This window comes from Synchiropus splendidus, chromosome 6 (assembly GCF_027744825.2).
Source record: "Synchiropus splendidus isolate RoL2022-P1 chromosome 6, RoL_Sspl_1.0, whole genome shotgun sequence".
NCBI lineage: Eukaryota > Metazoa > Chordata > Actinopteri > Syngnathiformes > Callionymidae > Synchiropus > Synchiropus splendidus.
In genome coordinates, this window is record NC_071339.1 from 23,501,300 (window position 1) to 23,525,295 (window position 23,996).

Here is a 23,996-nt window from a genome sequence, read left to right on the forward strand (position 1 = left end):
TTGTTGATCAAGATATTTTGCCACAGCCGTTAAAACCCCGGTAGAAAAATTCTCACCTCCGCACGTGACTCATCGTGTGCTCTCACATCTTCTGGCATGTGATCAATGTTTGTATTTGTTTGTGTGACTGATGGCTGGCAAGGCGAGGCTCAGCAACAGACATTCGTTTCAGTTCATTTCTGGTAAGAAAACGCAAACTCTTAATATCCATAGCTGACAGGTGTGTCTGGATGCAACAACCAGAAGCCCCTCACGATGAACAGATGTCCTTTTTTATTGGGCAGGAACATGAGGCGGAAATCTCCTTCTCCTCCATTTTTCTTTTCCTATGAAGGGAAATACCACAACTGCTTGTAATGCATCTCTACTCCTGTAATTATTTTTACAGTCCATTAAAGACCATTTGACCAAACAAAAATATTTTCAAATGTCAATGATGGTGCATGTTGTGGTGTTGCTGGCAACATTGTTTGACCTGATTTGGTTTTAATCACGGCTGTCCAGCGGAATGGGAGGAATGTTTACAGTTGTACTTCATAAAATGTTCAACTGTCATTGCTACAATGACAACTCTAGACTTTGTAGTGTGCATTGCTTTTGCCGTTGTGCTGGTGCTCTCAAATTGAGCATAAGTGGGCCTGAGAATTAAGCAGTGAGTGTGCACACTGGCAGTCTCTGGGTGAGGAGCGAAGAGCACTCAGAAGCTCTTGACTGATCACAGTTCTCAGCTTGTCTCAGTCACCATATGCTCACTTATTGATCACCCATCAATCCCACCACGCGTGCTGTTATCTGACGGCTCCAGTGTTAATGAGGTTTGTGCCGCCATTGCTCTTTTTATCACACACCTTTTCAGTATTTTGTCTGATCATCATTTCTGTCCCAAAAAATAATAAAACATCTTTCTAATTAGAGTAGTATCATTACAGCAGACTGATTTGTTTACAGTGCTCTATCACAGACACGCCAGCTCATACCTCAGTAAAATACTGGAATATCTGACTAATTGGCCAGCCTGCATGAAGAGGATGTAGAAAGTATGGGGAAATTACTCTCCCCTGCACTGTACATACTGTCTCCAATTGCTAGTTTACTTGGGCAGATCATTTTAAATTTCGATTTACATTATCTATTGCCTTTCTGTTCTGTTTTCTCGTATCTGCGCTTTCTATTGTCCTGTTGTCTCTATCTTGTGAGCCTCCCTTATTTGGGATAAGTAAAGGGTAGTCTAATCTAATCCATGATGGAGGGTTACATCTGGGAGAAGTGTTGAAGTGAAACACTGAATACGGTGTTAAGTTTCTTGTGTGTTTCACATTCAAGTAGACATACAGCCTTCTTGCAATGTGTTTTTGGCTTCTATTGACCTCACTTTAGGCCAACTTTGTGTTGGTTAGACTAAAACAAGACTAGCAATTGGGAGCCTGTGGGGTCAAGTGTCTTGATTCCCAACTCATGATCGTGTTTTGGGGATCCTTAAAAGCATGGGGAATTTTGGACCACTGCAGGTAGGAAGTGATCCTCATGTCACCTTGTTGCCTACCCTCTATGTTCACTTTGATTTGGTCCTCTCCCTCCTTTGTCTATACGCTTGCCTTCTTACAAACTGGTCTCTGGTGTGCTGTGAATGTTTATGTTACACTTGAGGATTGTTCATCCAGATTTCAAGTGTTCTGTTAGAGTGCTTTGGAGGTTAGCGTCATCACAAACTCTGCTGTATTAGACTGAAAAAAAGAAAAGACGCTATATGCTACATAATATTGACCACGAGCAAAGTCAAAAGAGATGCTGCTGCTTACCATTTATTTGTTGTTGTGAGGTTGTGAGATGAAACCAGTCATGTTGAAGAACTGTGTTTTGTTGAAACAGGTAGCTGAAACATTATTACATTGTTTGTTACATATGTAAAGGTTCTTGACACGTTTTATTACAACTGTACCATCAATAATAGTGTGTGAGTATGTGTGGGGTTATATTGACATCGATGTGCCTTCTCTGTTCTTCTGCTTATCTATTATCTATTTTGTATCTTGGTCAGGGCTCCAATGTGTGTAGCTCCAAGCCATTTGAGTATTCTTGAAAGTGTAAAATGCTGAATGGCTTTGGACAAATGTGTAATCGCTGGTATTTGCCTTCGAGGTGGTGAGTTGATGGTACTTGTCAGACTAGTTTTTGCCCCACACTCTGACCTGTTCTTTTAAGTAAAAAAAAAAACTCTTCAAAAAAACTTTCTTCAATCAAATTTTCAGATTGGATGTATGCCTGGATGAGTTCTGACCGAGGTCATGATCATGTCTGCTTACTGATGCTGTGTTTTCTAATTCTGTAAATGTAAATGTGACAAATGCAAAATGCAAATTTCTCAACAACTTTGATTGCTCAGAAACCAATTTGAAAACCTCAAGTCAATGACATCACATGACAAACTTGCACAAATCATGACTGACAGTAGAAAAAGTGGATTTTCCTGTTGTTGCTGTTTGGAAACTCAAAAGAATTCTAAGTCCAAACAGAAGGCACAGTAGTGTTTTTGTTTGACATCAATTGTTTCTCCTCATGATAGTATTTGATAACAATTTTATTCATTCAGGATCATTAGAAACTATCTGAAATGTGTGTTACCACTTATAGTAATTGTTATACTCTTGTGTCTTTTGTCAACAGATGCAGTGAAGGATAGAAGATGAAAATACACAAGAAGGACAAGCAGCAGGTTTGGAAACAGACAGACACACACACAGTGATGTGAAAGACATTTATGTTAAAATACTGAGGACAACTGCGTTTGGATAAAACTTGTGGTTTGACTTTGGCACTTAACCTTCGTGGAAGTTCCAGAAAGTGATAACATTTTTTTCAAAGTGTTTTTGTACACTGATTTGAATTCCCTGGCTTAAACATGAGCATACACAGTCCCTGAAGATGGCATCGTAAGTGTACAGAGATAATGAATGAGAAAGTGTGAAATGTAGCACAACTAACATTCGGTGTGACAATTATTTTCTGTTCAATTTCAATAATAATCTTTGCCATTTCTCTCATTCCCGTAATCTTCTAAATAGACATAAAATCATAAATCGACTGTGGGATGTCCTTTCCAACATAGGTGTTGATGGCTCACTTGTACTGAGTCAGCATATTAGGTTATGGCTGCTTGACTGTCTAAATAAATGGCATAACTCCCCATTGTGCTAGCTAGTCAGTTTTATGAACTGTTTTTTCACATGAACTTCAGATCATGTTCCTAAGATCTTTGCCCCAACTCCACCCGTTGCTTTCTTTTATTTTTAGGTTATTAAAATAAAAAGCTGTTACCAAACTTTTTCTTTTGTTTTACCTGTGTCAATGGTAAGTTTACAAATGGAAATCCTGCCCGCAACGTACCATTACCTGCACAATTCCCAGGGATGAGTCTGAATCAAGGCAATTGCTACCTTGGCACAGACTCTCTTTGTTTTTATGGACGGGACATTTAATTATCAGACTTGCACTCTGAAAATGAACTTTTAAAACCATAATGAATCGTGCTCAGCATTACGATGAGTCAGAGTTTTAGGTGACACAGCAGTCTCTCAGCTAAAAAGTTACGTCACAAAGTTGTTATTTTCACACTGGAAAACGTTTCTTAATCAACAGCTGTGGCCAGAACTTTGCAATGATAATAACGTGAATGCTTTTCAGACGCTACATCACTTAACATGTGTCTGTCTACACTCATTGCTGTGACAGATCCACTGCATTATCTGAAGGCTCTGCTGGGGTTCGTGTCACATTTTGTTTTGATTTCCAACATCAACAAATGCTTATCAGTAATCTGTGTGTCCCATTCAGCACTGCTCAGTTCTCTGGCACACTGTAATTTCATTTTTACTTCATCTGTTCTTTGACAAGACCTGAAGTACAGAGGAAAGTACCGACAAGTTATTATCACAAACAAGCTGAAACAGTTTTACTTTCATTCTATGATGTGTGCTTTTTTAGACTTATTGAGTATTGTACTGAATGTATATCCCTTCATTCAACCTTTTGTACCAAGTTGTTGTTATTATTTTGCTTTGTATCGCTTAATTATTTCCATGGCAGTTGGTTGAACAAAAAAAAACCAACATATTGTAGAGTTGTCGTGCTTTCATCATGTATAATTAAATGTCAAATACCCCAAAATCCCATTAATCAATTGCTAAAAATAAGAACGAGTGGCCCATGAACTCCATTTTTTTCGTTGAAAAACCGTCAATCAACCAGCTGATAGTGGAACTGCTGAGATTCTGGTGACTGATGTGTCGATCAGACTGCGGAGTCTTTGTGAGGTATAATGATTGATTCATTGGCAGCTTCACTTAGCTCGCCTGGCCTTTCTTGCAGCGATGCAGTGGCCCAGTGCACATTTGTGCAGAGTGATGTATGAATGTATGTGCATTGCGTTGTGGAAGCCGATTGAGCCATGGTGCATAAGCACAAACACAACATGTGCTTGATCACTCATGGAAGCAAATTCAACCGTGATGTGATACTTTGTCGCATGTTTAGGTCACACTTAAAGACTCACGGACATTCAGCCTACCAAGACATAATTAGAAAGAAGTATTGTTTTCCCTCTATTTATTTAAAAAAATAATAATTAAAAGTTTGTTTACATGTGCTATAAATGCGCCGTGAAGTGGAGGCATGCAATGCTCTGTTGTCATAACTAGGTCAAACACCAGCGCCATCTTATGACAACCAGAGTTACTAACTCGGAGCTAATCGAAAGAATTATCTGCCAATATTTGAGCGATTTGTCTCCGATCTGATTCATGTAAATGAAGCACTAATTTTTATCATTATTATGTTGTGGGACATAAAAATGAAGTTCAAAATCAGCTTGATGCTCTTAAGAACAGTCAACAGTACAAAATGTATATTGTGGGTAAACAAAGGAACTTACTCTTTTATGGCTGAATTTCTACACCTCTGCTTCTCTGTGCTGCTTTGATGATGCATTCCTGTTTTTCGTTAGTAAACCATGGGTATTGCAGTCAGTTTCAGAACCCTTTTGAGGTGAACGTTCAAGCCAAAAGTTTCCTGCAGAGTACTGATGATGCTGATGTTTGCCACTTGTTCCTCATTCTTTTAAGTTCCTTTATTCATTTCTTATGATGATCCACAACTTTTGGGGAGAACAGGCTTACATCACTGACACTGTTCGAGCATCCAGCCTTCATGTTTTTTTACCTGCACCTAGTCGATACGTCAACAGGAGCTTACTTCAGTGCGTCATCGAGACATGTTTCCACTTCTTGCACCACCACGCTGAATTTGAATTCACTATTACTTATTTGTTCATTTTTGTAATTCAATGCTTTGACCGTATATAATTATTTCATACTGCATGTTTATGAATATGTCCACATCCTTATTGGTGACTGTTCAAGCAGTCATTGTTTGGTTGTTTGGTGATGAGAGGCAAAATGTTTTTTGTACCTTATGCCGGCTCACCCAAGCACTTCGGGTGTTATTTTCGGTGTAATCCACTTTGGACAGAAATCTTTTGGAAAATAGTTATCAAGACAGGGCTTCCCCTGTCCCTTAAGAAGCTTGTACTTTACGGATGTATTTTCTCCATTGCACCAAACTGAAACATTCACTGCTCGTTCCACTGAGAATGTTTTTTTTTTCCTGTCTCACTTAATAGCGTTAAGGACAATGAAAACATCAATAAAGAGGTGTCGGACATAACTTTTTTCCAGTTAAGAACTGCTAAGCTACTCTGTTCATTAAATGCTAAAGCGGGGATATGCTTCAGAATCACTTTAGAAATTTTCTGAAACCTTTCAGCTCCTCGGCTGAGATGTTGTAATTTGTTGGGTTGATTCATTCAATCGATTCAATTGTTAGCTTATGCTTCTTATTCTACCTTTTCTTTATGTATGTGTTATGTTAATGTGCAATAGGCATGAATATCTATTCTATTTGACTTGGGCCCCACAGTGTCGGATTTAATTTGCTATAAGGGAGGTGCATCATGCAAATTTAACCCAGTTGGCAAGCAGTCATTCATTTGTTACACACCCTGATGCGAGTGACCTACTTGTACCTTCTGTCCTTCATCATAGCTCACATCACACATTCGATGACACTTCTTCACAGATTTATATAGTTTAATCGAAAACACTTCAAAGAATGTCATTCTTTCTGACTTTCTTGACAATGTCAAATATTAATGTTATTGCTACAGTTTTTTTGTTGAATGTTGTCCAAAACTGCCTCCATAAGTGGAGTGTTGGTGACGTACTGGCAGGTTAAACTTGTGCAGATGCCTGCGTGCACTCCAGCATGTCAGCCAGAATATCAATATGAGCCTATCAAAAAGTCTATAGCCAAAACGTCTAATGACTTGAGGCTTCTCTGTCCTTGTTCATCTTTCTTCAAGGAGATTGTATTCAAAATTCTTGGTGTGTTTTAATTATTTATTTATACATTTATTTAATATATTTATTCATTTTTTTGTTATTCAGGTGCCTTTTGAACACCTATTCCGATACTGTTCAAACATCCCACATACTCATGGATCTGAGAAGAACAGTGAGTCAGGCAGTCTCATCCTTACAAAAGATGACATTCGGCTCAAGTTTAACCTCCATTTCTCCTATTTGGACCGAAACACTTCAACATAATAGGCAAGCTATTGACCTCTGCAGGGACTGCTTGACATTTTTTTTTTTTTTTCATTTTTATAGTTTTTCTCCTATAATTCTGCCGTTTCGGCCATTTTAAATAGGTCTCAAGCATATTCTAGTCGTTAGTCTTTGTCTAGTTCTGAAGCTTTCAGCTAATAATTTTCTATAGACTTGTTCGGTGTGGGTCAAAGGACTAGTGCCTTTTAGGTGCCACTAGACTTCACTAAGGATGAGGTGTTACACTCATCCAAAGTCTGCCGTGGTGACTACCCGTCCAAACATAACGAAGCTGTGATGTCTTCAGCTCTATACTTTTTTCCCCCTGTATCTTGTTGAGATTGCGCTTGAGAACAAAAATGTCAGAGGAAATGCACAATTGGGGTTGTAATTCCAGATATGACCTGCAAGAATGTGCTGAGGAAAGAAAGGGAGGAAAGTTTGGAATCGACAAGCTTGGTGTGAGATGAGACAAACCATACAGACTAGTCATGGCTGGCCTCTAGTAGTGCCCGTATGATGATGAGCAAATCAAAGTGGCCTCCTGCTTGTGGCTTTGCACAAATGGCATAATAAGTCCAACGTTGCTCAGCAGAGGATCTGGGAGCAACCTTTTCTCTTTGTGGCTTGTCAGCATCGACTGAGATCAGACATGTTGGAAACGTTTTTTGAGAAATATAGACAAACACATTCAGGATTTCTCAGGATTTTTGTGGAACGAGAATCCTGATGTTACAAAACCTACTTCTATCGTACATTACACAGCTTAAAGAGTGGCTTGTTTATAAGCTACACACTCAGTTAGTTTCAAGGTGATCCTCCATCAGGATCTCACTAAATGGCTATTGTTTTCCATCAGCAAAAAGTGCTTTTGGTATTACTACACAGGACATTCAGGGTTTCCGCTACATAAACGTTCGTGGTGCACTGTCACGGCTTAAATGAGAGTTGCCATGCATTCAGAAAAAAAGGATTTCTTTTTTAAGATGAAATCTCACATGACCAGACGAAAGTATCAGACGTAAATGAAGCGGCAACATCAAAACAAGCGGATAACACAACGCATCCTGAAGGTGGCCATGGTCATGGTGGTTTTTGGCTTGTTTTTAGCAGAAAAATCCCCCAAAAAACATCATATTGACTGAAGTTTGTGGTTCGTTCACGGAACTCAAGGCGCGCAGCTGGACAACATGAGAAGCAGACCTCGTGAGAACAGCTGCTGATTGGGAGAGGAACTTTCCTCTGCTTTCTTCCTTTTACCCAATATCCTGATGGAAACCCTGACAAGCGTTTCACATCGTGAGCAGAAAAAAAAAAAAAAAAAAAGGAAAAAAAAACCCCATTTTATTCTGCAGTAATTCTATTAATACTTAGGTGGGTATGATATTTGAAACTCAATGCAAAGTCATCAGGACAGACCACTTTACTTGAACTGGGTCTGATGCTACCATCGGGTGTGTTTACGTCTGCCTCCTTGCTCCAGTTTCCATGGCAACGTCCCTGCTAGCCCTCACATCCCCCAACTCACTGCCAGCGAGGTCGTTGAGCTGGCATTGCGTGTCTTCTCTGCTTGCCTGTGTGCGTGTGTTTGGGTGTGTTTGATGGAGATGTTGCTTCAAACTTGTTCTGATGCTGCCAGACTAAAGGTGTCCCTCACCGAAGTGACGCTTCACGTGCATGCACGTCACTCTGTCGATCCCCTGTGACTGCATCGGCCCCTTCGCACTGAGCGTCCTCCTCACTGGTTTCTAAATACAGACAATCACTGGAACGGGCGGTTGCCAGATTTAGAATCTTTATTACTCTCTCAGCTTTGCTGTCATAGGAACCAAGCCGTCACATTGACGTGACAGGCTACAACCAACACGTGTGAAAGTGATTGAGTAGCCAGTGGTTTGGATAAAAATTGATAGTTGAAATTCAGCCACATGTGGACCTCGTCCTCCTTTTTTCATTGGTGTACATGTCACTGAGTTTACATGCTTTCTGGTCCATGCTATGCACTACATTATGGCATTGTCACTGCTGCATCTCATCACACTCACTTTCTAATTTATTCTCATAATTTTTATATTCAAATAGTCGCTTTCTGTATTATTAATTAATGAGTTGGATTTAATAATTTAAACGGGTGGGTTCAGTATGCATTTATCCAATTGAATCAAATTGAAAATGATGCAATAAAGGATACGTTTTATCCCATTTAGTTACACACAATTATAAGATAATTCAGTGACTGAACAATATTGATTAGACTATCAATAATTTTGAAAGACTATTCAATTCTTTTGTAAAAAATGAAGTTGTTTTTCAGATCTCTCTCGTTCAACAGTGCACTGTATATTTTTGGAAAGGGGAACATTTGAGTAGACAATGACCAAAAAGTCTGATTATTTTTATTAGAACAATGTATTTTATGGGTTATTATGTAATATATATACAGTTATGTACATGTACGGTAGAATTCCTCAACTACTGTACATGGCCACTTTTCAAAGCTTATACTGGGGCTACAATTATACTCTATTGACTTGACTGTCTTGTGCACCAACTGGGCATGTCCACCAACTCAGTAGATTGACACCAAATCAAGTGTACGTCCTGGACAGGTTCTGGATGGGGAAATTTACGACAGCTATGAGCACCTCTGACTTGAGTCTCATGAGATACTAAGCACCGCTTTTGTCACATGCTAAACCTTGTTTCATAAAAATCATCAAAAATGAACAGAGCCTATGTAAGTTTCCGATTAAGTATTTCCCACTACTTGTATACAAAGCTGGCCCTTTAACGCGGCTAACTGGGTCAGAGCAAAATGTTCAAAGCTGTCGTGTAAAGGTTAATCTGAGAGCATGTTAAATATTCAGGAGAGACTTTAATTTCAGCATTCAGGACCTAAGAGTGATGATTTGGGGTTGTCAGCTGATGCCACAAAAGATCTCTGGAAGTCAATTGAGCTCAATGGCAGAAAGATCCCTACAAATACATGCCATGTTTTCAAGCAATCCAACACTGTTTCAAGATACTCCTTTTCCATTTCCTGCCAAAAAATCTCTCACAATTTAAATATAGTGGAGTTACCATTCAAGTTTTGATTGTAGTGACTAAAAATAGCAAAACTGTAATAACTATATTTGCAATATATGGGACAGGGCCTTTAGTCAAGTTAGTAACTGATGAGGGTGGCTGATTTCAGTGAGAACAAGACGTGTGCCTAAGCAGTTGTTTTTTGCCAATCGTTTCAATGGTATATTCAGTCATTATCTGTTGCTGTTCAATAATGTGCCTGTAGCACATTTGAGGCTAGGGCACCTAATCATGTGGCATGTGTTATGTAGCCTGCAAGAAGCTTTAAATGTGTATGGGTGGCTCAAAATTAATCTGAAATTATAGTGCAATGGAAGGGTGTATGAGGTGTAAGTTCGGTATTCAGTTGCTTTGCTCCAGAAAATGTTTCTGTATTTATAGATTTTTGTCATTTCAGTCATATCAGCTAAGGTAGCGGATTAATCTCTGTTATATAGAACGACAGGACAAGACTCCTGTAGTTAAAATATTTTACACATCAAAGATAAATTTCACGTGAAAGCTCCTTGATGCATCACAGGCACTGGGAGTCCTGCAGGACTCAGCGGGAGACATTAGATTCAATTGCATCTGGGAAGCTGTCGGATTTAACTCGCTGTAAATGTTTTTATGATAGGAGGACACTTTTTTTAAAGCAATTTCTGCAGTCTAGTCTCATCAATCAGTCAGGGGCTGTGCTGTCTGGTTACATGCATTTCATATGTGTTTTATGGCGCTTCATCTTTCATCCATCTTGGAAAATGACCTGGAATAGTTTTGGATTCTAATGCTGGCCACTGTGTGATTCAGTGACGTTTTTCTACTAGTTCACAGTGGCATCCTTGAATCATACTTGACCCTCCTAATCATACTCAAGGTTCAAGCAATGAGGCACTATTAGTCTGACCTGTCATGGTTCTGGTCTTATAAGATAAAAGCGGTCTAGACCTGGTAGAGTGTGGCAGAAATTGTTCGTTGCTCTTGTAGAATATGCCAGTATATAATGAGACATGGAGCTACTGATTGGAAGCCTCTGTAATCTGTCATCATTTATTGCATCCTTGAACCTTTTTTGGCTATGTTCCTCTTTTACTTCTTTGATCGTTTGTCTGCCTTGCCTTGTACCATAATTAAACAATTTTAGGAAAAGAGGGGCCACAAAATATGTTGACCTTCACATCCACCAGCTCATGGACGTAATTTATGACAGGAGGTGCTTTTATAGACCCCACGAAACTTAATCAGTGGCAGCTTTTTTCCATGTTTCACACACTGTGAATCAAGGAATGACTTGTGCCTTCACTAAAGTCAGTTCATTAGTGTATGGACTGCTTACTTGCCAGCAGCGGAATCCTAGCAAAAGAGATGCAAGCAATTTGTGCATCTGTTGGGCAGGGTGAGGGAACAGAACACCATACGGTTTTGTGTCTATAAAAGGGAAAATGCACATCAACAGCCGGAACGTGAGCACCCCTCACCTGTTAAAGCGCGAAGGAACTCTCAGAATCCTTCCAGGATTTCCCATACCATTTTTGTTGTATGGGAAAACCTGAATATGTTTTGTCTACAAGTTCATTTTTTTATCCCAAATTCCTCTTATGGGTGAAATTCTTTGCTTGTTTTACTGCGAGGTTTCAATCCTGACTTTTGCTCCACTATGCCTTATGGTTCAATGTATAAGCACCAAATTATAATGGATCGTCTGAAGGGACTCTTTAATTTAATCAGGTCTTGACTCCCTTTTTTGTGATTGGAATATTATATTCCTTGTCTCATATCTTCTCATACCATAATTAGATTGAAGCGTCTCACAGCAAAGACGTGTTAATACAGAGTCAGTGGATTTGATCTGAATAATATCCATTCTAAAATAACAACTTTTGTCTGGCCCCTGTCATCACAGTGAAGATATTGCCTCATGGAAGTCTGATCTATGCTTTGACGGTGACACTTTTATGATGACATGAACTTACTCAACTGCTACATTTAACTTTCTTTCCCTCATGAAGTGGACAGTTCATGGGATATCAGGGATGCATTTACCTAAAAAAAAACCCCTCTGATCCTAGACTTGCTCTTACCTGGAAGCTTTTTTGACAAGTAATTTCTCTAATATGAAGCGTAGAACTCGCCATGGAACTGCATAAGACGTTTTCTTGCTCATCTGCCTCACCTTTACTTTGAGCTAGACCTGAAATGATGACTCATGAGCTCTTGTGATGTGAATGCCAAAGGAGTTGTACCTGATTGTGACAGCTTTTCTTCTTTTTATTGGAGGATGAAATTACAAATTGTTGTTGTGTTTGCATCCTCAGATGTTCACTGGTCTCCTGAAGCACACACCTCCACCCTCTTCTGCTGCAGACTCCTCCTCTGCCTCGGACCAAAACAACAACGCACAAACCAGCGTTCCCACAATCCCAAGGGGTCACCTGGTTGTGGGCCCCAAGGACCAACTCTGCCTCATCACCCCAGTGGGAAGTTCGCTGATGTCCAATCACTGCTCGGCATCAGGGACCCATACCTCCAAGCACCTGCTAGGGGGCCCTCGACCTCCTTCCTCCTTCAGCGAGGAAGATGATGGAGGAGGGGGAGGCAGGGTCAAGAAGAAACGAAAGAAAAAGGACAAGAGGGAATGTACCATTGGAGGGGGGGAGGTGGGGACAGATAGAGAAAGCATCAGACCAAAGAAACGACGAGAGGAGGATGTAAAGGAGGAGACCGTTGTGACTCTGAGGAAGAGCAAAGTCCTGAAAGAGGGGAGAGAGAGAAAGGAGCGCAGGACTAAAGGGAGGGAGGACAGCCGAGAAACTCCAAAGGAGGTGAAGAACGTGATCAGCCGGAAATCAGCTGCCTCCTCTTTGACATCTGGACAAGTTCAGGTGCCCATTAGGGTGCCTGGTAAAAGGGGAAGAAAGCCCAAAGTGAAAATCCTTCCTCCTGTTCCCTCAATTCAAGGTTGGTATCTGAAGTTTCCTTTGTCATGGATAATATAACTAATGCAGACCAGTGACAAATTCTATTGACTCAGATGTCACCAAAGTTTCCAAGTTGGAAGGTCAAATGACGAAATTTTGAGCAAGGAAGACCGAAAATAACAGAAGACAAGTTTAGCATGCAAAAGAGAAAAGTCATGCCAACCGTGGGTGAAATGCTTGAGCAACCAATTGTGTTCATATTTTGAATTATTAAATCAGTTTTCTGTTTTAATACTTAATCTTGCAGCAGCACCAACTCCATCCCTCAGACTCCCCACGAAGAGTCATGGGCAGCTGCAATCCAACCAAAATCTCAACGCCAACCATGTCCCAGCAAATAGCAAGAGCCTTGTTCCCTCTGCGCCTAAACAGAGGGGACGCAAACCCAGGTAAGAGCTCTAGTAATTTAAAGGGGAACATTCAGTGACATCTGAGCTGAACTTTTAGCAGGTCACAGGGGGCTCCTTCTTTATAGAGGATTTCGAGTTGCTCCATAGCCAGAGAAGAGATGCTCCCCCCCTTACCGTTTCAGTCTTCATATACTATGTAGTTGTATTTGGAGTCCCTGCCACAGAGCTAAAAATACATAGTCATGAATATTAACATGATGTGCTCGTCAGTTTTGCTTGCCGTGAGTTCACCCTGCTCTTCTTCGACATCGTCATGTCACTTCCGATGCATCATCTTTTCTTGTAACTTCAGCTCAAGTCTTCTCACATCAATGCGGTGTCCGATCGTTTTAAGTTACATCTGTGACTCGTTTGATGTCATGTTCCTCTGTTTACCTGTCGTGTACGTCATCTTTTCCAAAGATATTTACGGAAGCTTATGTAATAGATTTTATTGTTTGATGATGAACATAAATCTCCTTAAGAAAATATATATATATAAATTTAAAAACAAGATTAAATGGATTCGCCCACCTTTAGAGACCCTGGTGTGATGCCGGTGGAGAAGAAGAAAAAAGCGAAGAGGAGAAACCAAGAGCCAATGTCACAGGAGGCGGCGGAGAATGACGACACTACCTCAATGTCCACTGTCACCATGGGAGAGGACAGCCAGGATGCTCTGGACAACTCTGTTAGTCTGAAGATCCACACCAACTTTTTTATCAAGCAGGTATATCCAGTGATCTTTTTCTGCTGTTTTCAGAAAAGGCGTTCAGTACGTCAGGTCAAGAGGAGGAAGTACAATGAGGATCTGGACTTCAAGGTGGTTGATGACGATGGAGAGACAATCGCTGTTCTGGGAGCTGGTCGCATAGCTGCTCTGAATGCCACCGCTCTGGCATGGCAGGCTGAAGTCAGTATTCCTCTATCTATTATATTTACTGGCATATTTGATGACAAAAAAAACAAATAATAACATTATTTTGTCCTTCACGTGGTGTACTTTTGAAACATGTTTTTCTTTTTTTTGCCCTGTTTTTATTTTTGAAGTCTAAGATTAAAAGTTTCACACAATGAAAGGGCTGATTTTGTTTCATCTTCATCACTCAGGAGCCGCCCGAGGATGAGGCTAACATCATAGAGAAAATTCTGTCAGTCAGAACGTTGAAAAAGGAGGTAAAGAAGCAGTGCATTTTTGTCAATATGATTTCTTGTCTTCTCCGTTTCTGTCAGAAATAACTTGGTAACCAGCTTTCAGAGATGTAATGTCCACAGTGATGATCTCCTTGTAGCTTGACAGAACTTCTCGGGATTAAAATGGCCTTCAAAAAACTGTATGATCACCATGTTTAAAAAGTCACAGACTCCACTTGTTGTTGATGACAAACTTAGGTCTGTTCACTGAATGTTTGCTGCAACTAATTCTGCGTCTCTGCAGACGCCTTCTTTGACTGAGGACCAAGATGAAGAGTCTGAGGAGTTTTATGTCAAGTACAGAAATTTGTAAGTGATCTTTTCTTCTTCGTTAACATACAAAGACGGAATTGTGTCGACAGAGAAAACACAAATGAGTCCTTAAATCATATATAGGGTCCATTATTTGTATCATGAACGACACACATTTGATACAGGCTACATTAATCAAGTGTAACTGCTCCGAAAAAATTCATGTTGTTTTTTTAGTTATTTTATATGTCTATTAATGCAAAGAAGGAGAAGTTTCCTTCAAACAGCGTCTAAAACAAAGAAAAATAATAACATTTATATCCCTAATCCACCATTTGCCTGCATGTACAAAGGGTTGCTGTGTTACAATGCCGAAATCGTTTGTAGCTGATAAGCACCATCATGGCTGTTTGCACACATTGATGTGAGGAAGTTCTTGGGTCAGACGAGCCTTCTCTGAAAATTGTGACTGATGTACGCATTAATGCAGCGTCTCATTGGAGCTGAATACTTAATAGTTTTTATGACATTGATTCCGCCCACAGAAGACGACTTTCCGCGCACACGCCGCTCTTTGGCAGGGCTTATTCTCCAGAGTCGACTAATTGCTCTGAAGCTGTGTCGGCTGTTTAGACTTCTGACCAGACTCGACTTCTTTAGGTCTCGGGATCCCTAGAGAAACTATTTTTTCCCCTCCAATTTCATACCCAGCGAGCAGCTTTTATTTTTCACTATGGTCGTGAATAAAAATGAACTTTTCATTTAGATGAATGCGGAAGAACCTTTTGCAGAGATGCGCCGCTTCACAGTGAAATGGTTGATTACCAACAATCTTGAGTATTTAGTTGCCTCGTAGTTCAATTAAGCTTCAATGGCAAATATCGATGAAGATTGTGGAAGAAATTGATTTTTTTTATTGAAAATTTGTGTGAAAATTGAAGCACTTTATAGTGGCAATCTTTTTTTCATCCACACCTCGACAATGCTGCGACTATATGTCCTGACATTTATGGCTGTACATTCATTCATAAATGTTCCATATAGATTGGGTTTGTCCTGTGCAGCCGTTGCAGAGTAACGTGTCTGATCCATAGCGTTCTCTCTCAACTATTAATTAAGACACTTTGTCTGTAACACAGAAAGGTATCCAGCTACTCATTGTATGGATCTTGCTGTGGTAATGTGATCCATGTATGGATGTTTAAAGGGGAGCGCAATATACTGTACGTAGACAAGTGTGTCTCCTGGTGCTGGTTCTTTCTTGCTGATTTGTTGATCGTAATATGCCATTTGTCTTTCATGTAAAATGCATAAACTATTTTATTTTAGTGATGTCTTCATTGGTTTGATTTAATGTTCTAGTTCCTACCTGCACTGCAAATGGGCAACGCTAGAAGAGCTGGAGAAGGATCCCAGAATCCACCAGAAGATTAAGCGTTTCAGGACTAAACAGGCTCAAATGAAACACTTGTTCACTGAGGTGATTCATTTGTGCAACTTTTCGATCAATCAGAACCAACGGGTGAATGCACATGAACTGAAGTGATTTGTGTTTTCTGTTTCTTAATCCCTTGACACAAGCCTGATGAGGATTTATTCAACCCTGACTATGTGGAGGTGGACAGGGTTCTGGAAGTGGCTGTTACCACGGATACTGAGACAGGCGAGGTAAGAGGCTTGTGAACAACTGTGAGCTTTGTCCCTGTAAGGTACTGTAACTAAGTATCTGGTATTCGGGAACAGGAGGTTACTCATTATCTGGTGAAGTGGTGCAGCCTGTCATACGAGGAGGCAACGTGGGAGCTGCAGGAGGACCTGGACCCGGAGAAGATCAAAGAGTTTGAGGAGATCCAGAAGATGCCTCCAGAGCTCAGACATGTGGTATGAAGATTTTTGTTGTAACGTGTACTAAAATACCAAGTGACACATCACTCAAGTCTGTGTGCAGAAACCACAGCCATGCAATGAGAGTGGTGCTTGACAGATCATTCACGCAGTGTTACGATCTTTGGCCCCACATGCAGGAAATGAGAAGAGGTTAGGAGTTCAACAATGGTTTAATCCAGACAAAAACGAGTAACAAAAGCAACACCACGAAAGAGGGGGATGTAAAAACTCAGTCCAGCTTCAAGGGTCTCAAATTGAACAATACTTGGTTTGACTTGGCTCAAACTGATGCTCAAACTTGACAACAAGACGGTGTGCGCTGACAATTAACACACAAGGTGAGAAACACTTAAACCAAACCAATAGCACAGGTGACAATAACGGGATTTGGAGGACAAACGACAAGAAAGACAAGGTGCACTCAGGAAGATGCGACAACACTGCCAAATAAAACCGGAAGTAGCCAACAGAACAAAACCAAAAACTCAACCTTTACATAACTGACGATGTGTGACACACAGGCGCATACGTGCAGTCACTGATTTTTGCTGTAGGTCAGACGCTGTTGTGGGATGTTATAGTTAATCCAGTTGATTATTTACGCATTAATTGTGATGAAAACACCTGTTGATAAAAAGTGTTTCACAGGAGCGGCCTCCTCCAGAAAACTGGCAGAAGTTGGAGAAGTCAAGAGATTACAGGAATGGCAACCAGCTGAGAGAATATCAGCTAGAAGGAATGAACTGGTTGCTCTTCAACTGGTACAACAGGTGAGTTCAGGAAATCTTCAAAGCTCAGTCTGGTGTGACCTTCAGAAATCCAGCGCTGTTTTTCTTAAGTTACGTTTGTTTTCCAGAAAAAACTGTATCCTGGCTGATGAAATGGGTTTGGGGAAAACCATTCAATCCATCACCTTTCTGTTCGAGATCTTCAGCAAGGGGATCCGAGGTCCCTTCCTCATCATCGCACCTCTCTCCACCATCACTAACTGGGAGCGGGAGTTCCGCACATGGACGCGCATGAACGTCATCGTGTATCACGGCTCTCAGATCAGTCGGCAGATGATTCTGCAGTATGAAATGTTTCACAAAGACGCACAGGTCTTGTTACTTTCTCTGTATTTACATCCAAAACTTTGATATTTGTGTATTTATTACTTCACCATTATTGTTTTAATGTGCTGTTCTTTTGGCAATTCTCTTAGGGTAACTCCACCCCAGGCGTGCTCAAGTTCCATGGTCTGATCACCACCTTTGAGATGATCATGGCAGACTGCCCAGAGCTGAGGAAGCTGCACTGGCGATGCGTGGTCATCGACGAGGCGCACAGATTAAAGAACCGGAACTGCAAACTCCTCGAAGGACTCAAACTCATGAACTTGGTCAGCCAGAGTTAAAATGAAACTGTATTTCAATGTAATTTCATAAATTGAAAAATCATATAACTGTAGATGACACAACATAAACATGGGTTATATAAAAGCAATGACTAATGAGTTGTGTTGGAAACTTGCTTAGTCAGTCTTTAAACATCTCTCATGACTTTTCTTGTGATATTCCTTCAGGAGCACAAGGTCCTCCTGACGGGAACACCTTTGCAGAACTCTGTAGAAGAGTTGTTCAGTTTGTTGAATTTCCTTGAGCCGCTGCAGTTCCCTTCAGAAAGCACATTCCTTGAAGAGTTTGGGGATCTCAAAACTGAGGAACAGGTCTTGAATCCACTACAGCCCCTTTTCAACATGAATATCTTTTTAATCGTTTTGCATTGATGTCTCAACTTGGTGATCTGGTGACCTCAGGTAAAAAAGCTTCAGGCCATCCTAAAGCCCATGATGCTGCGGAGACTGAAGGATGACGTAGAGAAGAATCTCGCACCTAAAGAAGAGACTATTATAGAGGTACAGATGAATCCGGGAGTCAGATTTGGGGTGGTGACGGGCATGGTTGCATCCAAGTCTTGTGTCCAAGTCTAGTGTGATGACTCAATTCACATTTTGGTTGTTCAGGTAGAATATAAACTTTCTTGTGTGCCCTTGTTACTGCTAACAGGTGGAGCTAACAAACATCCAGAAGAAGTACTACCGGGCCATACTGGAAAAGAACTTTTCTTTCCTGTCCAAGGGAGCCAACCAGCACAACATGCCAAACCTCATCAACACTATGATGGAGCTCCGAAAGTGCTGCAACCACCCGTATCTGATCACTGGTAAGAGATGAGGGTTGTTACAAGCACCTGCACTCAACATATCATAACTCAGCCAGGAACTGTTTTTGGTCTTCCTTAGAAAGGTCTGACACTGCCATGGCAGAGTAGTTCTGCTGCCTTTATTACTCCAGAACATTGTTTTTTGGTACACCTGGTTTCGAAATGTGATTGCCTTTGTGCTCTGTTCAGGAGCAGAGGAGAAGATTCTGGAGAACTTCAGGAGAAGTCACAGTCCAGATGCTGCTGATTTCCAGCTGCAGGCCATGATCCAGGCTGCTGGGAAACTAGTTTTGATAGACAAACTGCTGCCCAAATTGCTCGCCGGCGGACACAAAGTCTTGGTTTTCTCTCAGATGGTGCGCTGTCTGGACATCTTGGAGGACTACCTTATCCAGCGACGGTGAGAAAAACGCAGCTAGAGCTGAAGGAGAATTGAAGCTGAAGAAACTGGACTAAGTTTGACTAATCTCCGCAGTTACACGTATGAGCGCATTGATGGTCGGGTGCGAGGAAACCTGCGTCAGGCTGCCATAGATCGATTTTGCAAACCAGATTCAGATCGTTTTGTTTTTCTACTGTGCACCCGTGCCGGAGGACTGGGAATCAACCTAACTGCAGCAGACACTTGCATAATCTTTGATTCGGACTGGAACCCTCAGAATGACCTCCAGGTAGGAGGGGAATGCCCCGGCAGTGATTTGACAGACTAGTCTGATCTCTTTTTATGCCACTTCTTTAGAACATAACAAAAATGTGAATCTGTTTTTCGACCTAGTTTGATGACAACAATTGTCTTTGCAAAATAGTCAAATCCTAAGTCAGATTAATTTCTGGTTATATTAAACAAATCAGGCATAGAATAACATGTTGGAGGCACTTCTTCTCTCTCATATCAGGCTCAGGCACGCTGCCACCGGATTGGTCAAAGCAAGGCAGTTAAGGTCTACCGATTAATCACCAGGAATTCTTACGAACGGGAAATGTTCGACAAAGCCAGTCTGAAGCTGGGACTGGACAAAGCCGTCCTCCAGGACATCAACCGCAAAGGCAGCCTCAACGGGGTCAGTCCATGGGATGTTATGATGGGCTATTTGTGGCATTTTCTGAGTAGTTGTGTTAACACACTGTATGTTCCATGCAGGTGCAGCAGTTGTCAAAGCTGGAGGTGGAGGATTTGTTGAAAAAAGGAGCATATGGTGCACTGATGGACGAGGAAGATGAGGGTTCGAAGTTCTGTGAGGAAGACATCGATCAGATCCTGCAGAGGCGAACACAGACCATTACCATTCAGACTGAGGGGAAGGGGTCCACATTCGCAAAGGTTGTTGCTGGAATTATATCTTTACCCTCATTTCTATCTAGTATATAAGCACAGTTGGTTTGGTGTGTGTTCGTATTTAACATTTCTGTTGAAATGATTGGCGACCGACATGATTTAATTTACATTTTTTTTAAATTGATTTCCAGGCCAGTTTTGTCTCATCGGGCAACCGGACAGACATTTCCCTGGATGATCCGAACTTCTGGCAGAAATGGGCCAAAATTGCTGAAGTGGAGATCGACTCCAAATCAGAGAAGGTAGAGAAAACGTCTTTTTCAGGAGTTACAGACAATCTCTGTTGTTGGCTGTTTAGTAAAGTTAAATATGCGGTTCACTAGTATTGTGATATTAAAAAATGAATATTCAATCTCGTTTTTAAAATGCACTTATAATGATATCATGTAAACAACGCTACATCTGACATCTTTTCATTGCAGACCACGTTTAGATGTTGCCGGCAACCCGAAAATTGTGAAACTTCGAAGTATTAAAAGTCTGGGGCCGACTCTGGCGTCGTGTAATCACTGCAGCTGGAACTAATACTGGCATTGTTGAATTTGAGCTTGTCAACTATACTGAATTCTGCTTTTGTCAACGAAACAGAAATCCTTCTGTGCACCCGTCAGATTCATCACAACAACAAATACAGTCCTTGGCGTCATGAGCCTCAATCTTCTCCAATATTTATTTCCTCACCCATGCTCAGCGTCTGAACACTCCTTGTTGTTGGCATGGCACAGACCAGTGATTGAATGCACTTTTAAATGACTGATCTGATCCTTTATTCATGCTATATCCGCTACAATTTCTGTGAGGCATTCAGGGAAGCGATTGATGGGTACTGTGTCTTTGGCAATAAGTTTGGGTCACAAGTCACACAACAGCGGTGCTTGCTTGCTTTCTCTCCGTTGTAACGTGATTGAAAACGCACAACATAAATCAAATTAAAGCTGAATATGAATAATGCCATGATTATTTAAATCACTCCACGTACACGGTCAACACCGCCCTTCAAAAATTGCAGATTTTCATGTGCTTCAGGATCTTCTGTTGTGTAGCGTGACTGGATATTAAAAATCTGCATCAGCAGCCTCTACAATCAGAGATTCTACCCATACACCCGCCTATGCGCACCCTGATGGAGCAGAACATCAATTAAAAAACACTGACATCAGCAATCAGAACCACAAAACAGACATGGTGAACCATCCATTTATCATTAAACACATTGATTTTTCAAATGAAATCAAACTGATTTCTTTTGTTGTGTTGTGTTAGTGTTGTGCACGTCTTACTGTGTCTTGTTCTATACCCATTACCTTGTGTGTTGTTTTGTTTCTGTCATTGTGTCTCTTGCATTTTGTTGTTCATGGATCTTGTGTTTTGTGACGCGTCATATGGTGAATTTTTTTGTCATCCGTCTTGTATCTCATGTTGTGTGTCCTATTATGTGATGTTCATTTGTTTGAGTTGCCTTCTCCAAGATTAGTAGAGATAGACTACTTATTCACATTATTCACTTATTCATTGTTTTAACTTCTTAATTTCCATTTCAACTTCATAATAATTTGCCCATTTTGATCCAATAGGATTATTTATGGGCCATAAAATGGGCTTTCATAATTTGTCTTAATTTGCATGTTCTGGCCTTTCATATGTTTCATATGCATAATAAACCATATAACAACATGTGCCATCACGTTTGAGCCCAGGGAAAATTGAATCATCTGGCAAACGCTGAGGACTGAAGATGAACCACTTGTTTCTGTTTTAATCAGTGAAGACTAAAAACGTAGGGAGTAAAATTAGCTGAAGGAGGGAAGTGTAAACAAGGGCAGGCAGTGAGGCTAACACAGCAGGATGGTGTCATCACATCCTTCTCTCCCAGAAAATGACTCAACCACATGACATGAAGTAATCCTTTCTAACAAAACTGGAATTGAATTAACAATTCAACGCACTGCTCAGACTTCAGAGTTTCCCTGCAATGACTTTCATTTCTGATTCGCAGGAGTCGTTGGTTATCGACACACCTCGGGTGAGGAAACAAACTCGCCACTACAACTCCTTTGAGGACGATGAACTGATGGAGTTCTCTGAGCTGGACAGTGATTCAGAGGAGAGGCCAAGTCGGACCCGACGCCTAGGTGAACGTAGTCGACGCTACCTTAGAGCTGAGTGCTTCAGGGTGGAAAAGAACCTACTCATATTTGGGTAATTTGATTCCCTTCTGCTGTGTTTCCTCTTTTTGGTTTAATGTAGAGCAGTATTTTAGCCTGATGTCGCTGGAGGTGTCGGCATAAAATCTAATCTCTGCCTTTTGTTTAGATGGGGTAGGTGGAAAGACATCCTCAACCATGGTCGCTTTAAGTGGAATCTCTCTGAGAGAGACATGGAGGCCATCTGTCGGTGAGTTCGCTCTTGTTTACCTACTGTCTCACTGATTAAGTCCAAAATACACAATGTTTTCCATACAAGCTGATGATTCTCCAGGTCCGTTTCCCTAATAAGTCTATATTTTTGTTGTCAGGGCTCTGCTAGTCTACTGCCTTAAACACTACAAAGGAGACGACAAGATCAAGAGCTTCATGTGGGATCTGATCACTCCGAGCAAGGAGGGTGAAGACCAGTCACTGGTCAATCACTCGGGTGACTCACTCATCTGATTTGCCTCTTAACAGCAGCAGAGCTTTGAAAATAACTCCACCGACCTTTTCGTCAATATTTCAGGGCTCTCAGCTCCAGTTCCTCGGGGCCGGAAAGGGAAGAAGCTGAAGAACCAGCTGAATGTTCCTGAGCTGAAGAATGCCGACTGGCTAGTGCAGTGTAACCCAGAGGTGATTCTACAGGATGACAGCTACAAGAAACACCTCAAACAGCATTGTAATAAGTAAGGGGAAATAAAAGTCTTGACATTTCATTTATATATCTCCAATTTTGGAATTCATGTGTTCTCACTGCCAACTTCCTCGTGAAGGGTGCTCTTGAGGGTGAGGATGCTCTACTATCTGAAGGTTGAAGTTTTGGGCGAAGCAGCCAACCAATCTCTGGATGGTATCCCCGCCAGGTAATTTTTTTTTTAATGACAAGTTTCTTTCTCTGCTGGAAATGTTTTAATCATTATTTATTTTAAAGTAAACTGGAGGTGGCGCTACCTGACATTGACTACATTGAGATTCCGGCAACGTGGTGGGATGCAGATGCTGACAAGTCTCTCCTTATAGGAGTCCACAAACATGGTGGGTGATGTGAAGGTGCAACATGAGTTTGTGCATGACTTAAGATGTGTGTTGTTTCAGGGTACGAGCGCTACAATGCTATGCGTGCTGATCCAGATCTCTGTTTCCTGGAGAGAGTTGGGATGCCGGACGTCACTGCTCTTTGTGTTGAGTCAGGAAGTGGAGAAACTGCTGTAGAGCCCACTGACAGGTAGGGGTGGTTACGAGTGAAGATTGCCTCTGTAACGCTTTACTTTGGAACCACTTGGATATTTAGATTTTTCAAGAGCTGAAGTGGCGCTCATACATCTATCCTTAAAGAACATATGAAGCTAGTGGTTAATTAGGGAGTAAAGCAACCTGGCATTTGTGTATTCTTTCAGAAAACATGCACACCCAGTTAATCAAATACTACCAAGCATTGTATAGTTGTGAGGTAATCATTGTAATAGTTGTTGGGTCAGAATATGTGAGGGGTGAATGTAAACGTTCTATGTTAGTAGGTATTCATCAACAATCATTGAAAAATTGTTATTTATCTCTGTGTCAAGAAGTCCCCCAAAGAGCTAACATTGGTTTCATCGCTTGGATATGACAGCTGAGCTGGTAGTTGAGAGGACGTTGCTTGCACAGGAAACTTTCATCTTCTTCTGAGAGGAAAACCCAGTTGTCTATCACAGTGCTACTTTGTGAAGTAGCTTTTTCCAGCGGTGCACAGTTAGTAACCTTATCCACTGAGGAGGAATGTGATTACTGCAAAGGTTGAGTTAGTAAAGTATGTTCGTACAGTTACTGGGGATTTACCTTTGCCTGGGGAAACGGCAAGACAA

At 41.1% G+C, this 23,996-nt stretch overlaps 1 protein-coding gene across 3 annotated transcripts in view; it reads left to right on the top strand.

The window, feature by feature from the left end:
* Positions 1-23,996, top strand: part of LOC128760244 (chromodomain-helicase-DNA-binding protein 6-like) — a 51,243-nt gene that overhangs the window by 12,444 nt on the left and 14,803 nt on the right. For all 3 annotated transcript variants that reach the window (XM_053867438.1, XM_053867439.1, XM_053867440.1), the window contains exons 2-29: positions 2,665-2,713; positions 12,038-12,680; positions 12,948-13,089; positions 13,630-13,780; positions 13,853-14,002; positions 14,200-14,265; positions 14,528-14,592; positions 15,898-16,015; positions 16,117-16,203; positions 16,279-16,416; positions 17,071-17,192; positions 17,279-17,522; positions 17,627-17,803; positions 17,987-18,130; positions 18,221-18,319; positions 18,471-18,627; positions 18,817-19,027; positions 19,103-19,298; positions 19,524-19,688; positions 19,769-19,948; positions 20,095-20,205; positions 21,960-22,162; positions 22,277-22,357; positions 22,479-22,597; positions 22,679-22,838; positions 22,926-23,015; positions 23,084-23,187; positions 23,248-23,377. In XM_053867438.1, coding sequence (XP_053723413.1) covers positions 2,684-2,713; positions 12,038-12,680; positions 12,948-13,089; positions 13,630-13,780; positions 13,853-14,002; positions 14,200-14,265; positions 14,528-14,592; positions 15,898-16,015; positions 16,117-16,203; positions 16,279-16,416; positions 17,071-17,192; positions 17,279-17,522; positions 17,627-17,803; positions 17,987-18,130; positions 18,221-18,319; positions 18,471-18,627; positions 18,817-19,027; positions 19,103-19,298; positions 19,524-19,688; positions 19,769-19,948; positions 20,095-20,205; positions 21,960-22,162; positions 22,277-22,357; positions 22,479-22,597; positions 22,679-22,838; positions 22,926-23,015; positions 23,084-23,187; positions 23,248-23,377 — 4,283 coding nt within the window. In that variant the 5' untranslated portion in view covers positions 2,665-2,683. The remainder of the gene's footprint in view (positions 1-2,664; positions 2,714-12,037; positions 12,681-12,947; positions 13,090-13,629; positions 13,781-13,852; positions 14,003-14,199; positions 14,266-14,527; positions 14,593-15,897; positions 16,016-16,116; positions 16,204-16,278; positions 16,417-17,070; positions 17,193-17,278; positions 17,523-17,626; positions 17,804-17,986; positions 18,131-18,220; positions 18,320-18,470; positions 18,628-18,816; positions 19,028-19,102; positions 19,299-19,523; positions 19,689-19,768; positions 19,949-20,094; positions 20,206-21,959; positions 22,163-22,276; positions 22,358-22,478; positions 22,598-22,678; positions 22,839-22,925; positions 23,016-23,083; positions 23,188-23,247; positions 23,378-23,996) is intronic.